Source organism: Lytechinus variegatus, chromosome 17, assembly GCF_018143015.1.
Source record: "Lytechinus variegatus isolate NC3 chromosome 17, Lvar_3.0, whole genome shotgun sequence".
Taxonomy (NCBI): Eukaryota; Metazoa; Echinodermata; class Echinoidea; order Temnopleuroida; family Toxopneustidae; genus Lytechinus; species Lytechinus variegatus.
In genome coordinates, this window is record NC_054756.1 from 24,213,101 (window position 1) to 24,219,100 (window position 6,000).

At 34.6% G+C, this 6,000-nt stretch overlaps 1 protein-coding gene across 1 annotated transcript; it reads right to left on the bottom strand.

Moving 5' to 3' along the window:
• Positions 1-835: 835 nt before the first annotated feature.
• Positions 836-3,321, bottom strand: LOC121430582. Its single transcript, XM_041627900.1, has 3 exons — positions 3,203-3,321; positions 2,132-2,219; positions 836-1,586 (listed from the first exon to the last, which is right to left on the bottom strand). The coding sequence occupies exon 3, from the start codon at positions 1,472-1,474 to the stop codon at positions 836-838; it is 639 nt and encodes a 212-aa protein (XP_041483834.1). The 5' UTR covers positions 1,475-1,586; positions 2,132-2,219; positions 3,203-3,321.
• Between the last annotated feature and the right edge of the window lie 2,679 nt (positions 3,322-6,000).

Sequence of the window (6,000 nt, forward strand, 5' to 3'; positions counted from 1 at the left end):
TACCCGTTCACCGCGAACAAAAGTAAGTGTTATAACATCACCCTATCATGCCTATACACATTTAATAAACAGCAGGTAAGAACAAAATTAGTTCAATGTAAATCTAAAACACTATTAAGTTTATTTTGCATCTGCTATGTTTTTCTGTAATATCGCATAGTTACATAAATCTACTGCACAATCAGATAATTGATCCAGTACAATCAGCTTTGACATTTGGCATATCAAAATCATCAGTTCACTGCATTCACCGTTCAACACATTTTCGTATTTCAGCGAGCTAACATAAGATATCATGGTTCCAGATTTTCTACAGTTTTCAAAAGTGGTTATTAATTTGTCATGATTACTATTTTTAAAAATGTAGTCAATGGACCCCTGTATCTCTATCATTATTTTCATTCTTTGCCGTAGTTTTGGTTGTTATACTTTGTCAAATACATTAGGTGATTAATTATTGTAATTATCATGAAGGTGAAATTATCCATATGTTGGTAAGAAAATCAAAGATAATTTATCGCTATGTCAGCAAATAATAAAAGTGGCATAGCTTTTAAGATGAATTCATTTCCGTTAAGCATTAAATTCTTGTATGATGATGAATATATTTTAATTTGCACATAATTTCCAATACGACACATCCACATCTCCGCAGTATGTCTTGAAGGAACGCATTAATTGAATGGACATGATAGTGTAAAGGGCATAAAAATAAGATGTGTGGATGTTTGTGTACGAAATTGTAATTACGGAATGATTTAATAATGACATTTTATGACATTTCAAATAAAACTGAAAAAAATACCCATCTACTGCTACTTCAAACTGACACCTCTTACATAGTATAAAGTTCATTTTCAACCATCTCCATTTCATTATATTGATCACCAGAAAATGAATCATTATATTTTGCGTATGGATCCTGGTCGCCATCACATCCATCTGGCTTTCCTCGGGATTTATCGGGCATCGCGTACAAACTGCCGACATCTTCCGAAGTATCATCCGAAGGGTTCCGGTTTCCATTCTTATCTGGCATAGCACACAGACTGTCCATATCTTCCCAGGTGCCGTTTCGATCTCGGTTCTTATCGGGTGCGGCGTAAGCGACACTCATTCTGTCGGCCATCTTCGCCGAGGCGGTTGGCTGCTCAGAATTTTCAAAAGAAGAATAGGGTGCAATTCCGAGATTAATTTCGTCGTAGCCGTCCTGTGCTCCGTTTCTGTTCTTGTCAGGCATGGCGTAAAGGACGCTTAATCGTTCGTTACTTTTCTGCAGGATGTCAGTGGTCCCACGTGAAGTATATGGCGTCAGTTCAGAGTCTGGGGTTTCATCCATTGTCCCCTCATATATATTCGATGATTTATTGGGATTTAGATTTACAAGGAGAACGTTCTTGTCTCCTCTAGAAAACTTCGCGTTGTGTGCTTGTGCCCCAGGTTGGAAGCCTCTGGCGGACGGTGACTCTGCCATTACACCGTTGGGGATACCGAAGTCATTTATTTCTTCATATTCTGGAGGCCTGCTGGCTTGAGTCAAAGTCGCCCCTTGTGAAGAGGCGATACCTTTTATTCTCTGTTGTGACCTGTAATTAAAGTTTTGATACAATAAGGAAGAAATATGAGAAATGTTATACCTTTCAGAGCAGGTATCCTACACTTGAAGTATCTTTTGTCGTTTAGGGACCCCTCTGTAAAACAGCGTTGATATGTTATCAACGCTGAGTAGGGCGATCCCTCCTTCTTTTTAATGATCGGTTCTTCGTAACTGTAAATATATCTATTGTTGTTGTAATTTTTAATTGACTGAAAATAAATACAATACAATACAATCTTAGTAACATTTTTGATGACCGCTCAGGATCTCAACTTTTAAAACGAGGATGGAGATTATCTGATTGCTCTATAGTTTCCCATTGATTTACCAATGTTTATGAAAGACATAAACATGACAGAGCAACTTCGAAAGTCATTATCTTCAAATTTAACTATGTTTTTATAACAACATAAACATCGTCACAATTGTAGTCAGCAGTCCCGTTTTATATCATTGTACATTTGTGACATTATCTTTCTATTTCAGTTTCTTTACTACCTTTCTGTCTGAAAAAAATATATGGTAACTACGAACCTCTTTGTGAAACAAACGATGGCGACGAAGACTATGATGGCGATGATCACAACAGTAGCCACACCTCCACCAATCCCTGCATACAAGACTGTGTGAATTAACAATACTAATTATTCCGCTTGACTTTATACCTATTCTTCATGCAAAAGTGTCAAAAATCTCTTTAAAAAATGATAAAAAGTTGCATGACCATATGGTAACGGGTTTCTTAATTCCTATACTGTGTTCATACGTTTTGATTGAGGTAGATAGACCTGCGACATGAAATTTTCACTCTCATTCCAATGCGGTGGTCATGGTGACTGCCTTGGGGTTTTGATCATCACGGATTTTCTGTTACCAAATTGCCTGTGTTACCGCCCGCGCGACTTTCATTTTTAAATTGGCATTTAGTGGGTCTTAATGATGAAATATAAACTCTAATAATATAATACGCATTAGATACCTTCATCGTGGTACTACATTATTATAAAAAATTAATTGCATTAAAGTGATTGGTTAACAATGGTTTGACTGTTAAAAAGTCTGAGATAGAAGGTCACACTTGTCACCTGCGTCTGTGATATGTTACAAAAATGAAGCCCAGAAAAAATTGCGTTCGAAAATAATTATTTAGTGCTTCAAAAATTGAAATATAAAGTGACCGGAAACACCCTCTTAATTTCATCTCATACACTTATGTGTACTATTTAGGCGTCTATAAGACGCCTACATGTATTTACAAAATCGGGGTTTGCCTTGTAGTTTTAGCTTTTCATTCTCTTTTAGCTTTTCATTCTCATGGTTGTTTTCAGGGTTTATTAGTTCTAATACATGCACTTGTACACATGTTTCATCTTTGTTTGAGAATTTGTTAAATCGGCTGCTCACAAAATTAAACAATACCTTTAAATCACTATTGTTACAATCGTCTTTATTACTGTGATTGTTATCATTTATTGTAAATATGATTCGTGTTGCTATCCTAAAAGAAAGGAGATATATAAATATAAATAGAAAAAGAAAAAAATATTGAAAGAGAAATTGTAAGCGTAAGATTAGCAGAAGATTGTCAGGGGGTCGTTAAATTACCTGTGCTATTTCCTGTCGTAGGAAGATTGGATTGTCTTTGAGGTTCCGTAGGTGATGATGATGATGATGATGATGGTGGTGGTGACGATGATGATAATGATGATGATGATGATGGTGGTGGTGGTGGTGGTGATGATAATGATGATGATGATGGTGATGGTGATGGTGATGATGATGATGATGGTGATGATGATGAAGATGGTGATGATGGTGATGATGATGATGATGATGATGATAATGGTGATGACGATGATGATGATGTTGATCTTGATGATGATGATGGTGATGGTGATAAAGGTGTTGAAATTCTACCACCGTTTGTTGTAACTTCCTGGTTAGTGGAAGGTACAATGGATGTCGTCGTAAGTGGTGAAGTGGCTGTGTCAAATGAAAGAACATTTAGATTAATGCAATTTATTTACTAAATATCACTGACTAACATTTCTTTATCAATTTTACATAATGCCTTGTAATATGGCAAAATCGTGCATGTTCACCTGTTTAGTATAGTTTAATATAGTTAAACTATAATATAGTTTAATATTTCTTTTAAGATTTCCTTGAATAATTGTCAATTATTCATTAGTTATTTTTTGCATTTCAAAGAGAATATGAATTCCACAGATAGAAAAATATCAAAAAGTAATTTATGCAATAGTACACCTTAGCCCTCACCGTTATAACATATTCTTTTTTAAAACTTAAAATGGAAACATAACTACATTGACCAGATTGGGTTTAAATAATATCAAACCCAGTCTGAAGATGTGCGTATCTGGATTATTTAACATAAATGCAACGATATGTTTGATTTATTAACCATAATGTTTGGTACTTTCCCCAGCTACAGAACATGCACTGGGGTTCAAATCAGAGAGTGAAGTCTCAAGCAATGCATCAAAAGGATTTGTGAAATAAAGATGGTGCAAATCAATCCCAGAAATGATGGGAAACACACCCTTGGATGAAAATCTCAAACATCATCAATATTATTCAAAGGAAAGGTAACATTGGGGTGTATGCAGTATGCTTGCTGTATTTGCCTATTTTTCGATCATAGCCATGGACATTATTTTTTATTATTAATTGATATACAGTGGCGTAACTAGGAATACGACGAATAACAAGAGTCACTGTAACGTGTTGAAATGTCCGTGAAGACGAAGTTAATGATGATAAAAAGTCGATTTTACCAATCCATGGGTTAACAGTTCTTTGATGGTAGGCAAATTCCACATCATTCCACATTAGATAAATGTTGTATTCCAGGTGAAAAAAACTAAACTCTGACATAAAATCTGGTATGAAACTCTGAGTTCTGATCTGATATAATGATGATGTCCTTGACGAAACTGTCAGCTTATATATATAAATTTCCACTATTCTTGAAACTTCTAGTATTGTCTTAAAAAAAAAACATTCTCCTTCTTTCTAGAGCAATCCTAATTCTAGAAGACTCTTCAATGACCTCAATGAACATAGTTAATTCTATTGTACCTTTCCCTGCTAGCAGCCTCTATTGTCTAGCAATCTCTATTGTCTATTGTCCATTGTAAATTACAAAAATACCAGACATTGCAGTGCCTCATTTAATATGCATGCCTAACAAAGTTTAATTTAGACATTCTGGAATATTCTTATTATGCACTGAACTTCCAAAGAGAAAAAAGAGCTAAATGAGTGAATATACATGTAGTTTCTCTTACAATTCTTCTTATACATGGTTACAAAATGTGCTTATAATGTCCCCTTTAAGGCTTGAATGTCAAATATTTTCAGCTCGCGCTCTGCGCTCGCATCATTTGATCAGTGAGATACACATCCGTTTAATGGCGCCGTCCGTCAAGTGTCTCTATCAGGTCAGTATATCTGAGCGCACTTCGGACGCCCAATAAGTGACTCAAACTTTTTGCAGCCCCCCCCCCCCCCCCTCCCCCATGTCGTGACCCACGGTACGCCATTAAATATGTACTACTCGTATCAACCTGATTATTAGCCGCTCGTTTTTTTAATACATATTCAATTTCAAAATCTATTTTGCTAAAATTAAGATTTAAAATTTGAAGAATACAGTACGTATATTGTCAAAAGAGAGGAAACATACCCACTACCGTAGTCGGTGTGTTCATTGTCATGGCGTCTGATACTGCAATTGTATTGTAAAAAATAAAAGGAGAAAAAATAGAGAATAGATTTGTATCGATCAATTTTTATCCATTTCAACAAAATACATTTAAAGTTACAATACAAGTCTAAATATTACAACTATTTGTATGATAATACATTTTAAAAAATGAAATAGAAAAGAACAAGAAACGGTAAACCAAACTTACTATGTTATCTGTTGAAACGATTTTGTTACTGCCGTATGTGTTTAGATTTCGTCTAATAAACATGTATTGCATTGTGTTTTTATTGATTGATTATTCCGTTCAAATAAACAAACAACATATCATTACAAAGTCAAATATATCAAAAAGTATGTCCACCATAATTATTCTGAATGAAGAAAAGATGAATTCGAACTGACGTTGCCAAAATAGATAACAAAATAATAGAACGGATATTTCATGTTTTAATTTCTGAATAGGCCTGGGTAAACATTACAAACATGGTGAGTATGAAGTTTATAGTCGATTTTGCAACATTAGTTTTGATTTTACATGAATAAATGTACATGTTGTACTTACTAATGGATTTGTCTATAAAAATACAGTGACATGTTTCTGTTCGTATCTTCTTATTTACCACTGCCCTCCAATTTAAAATTGTACCAATCAGAATTAAATTAAACGAAC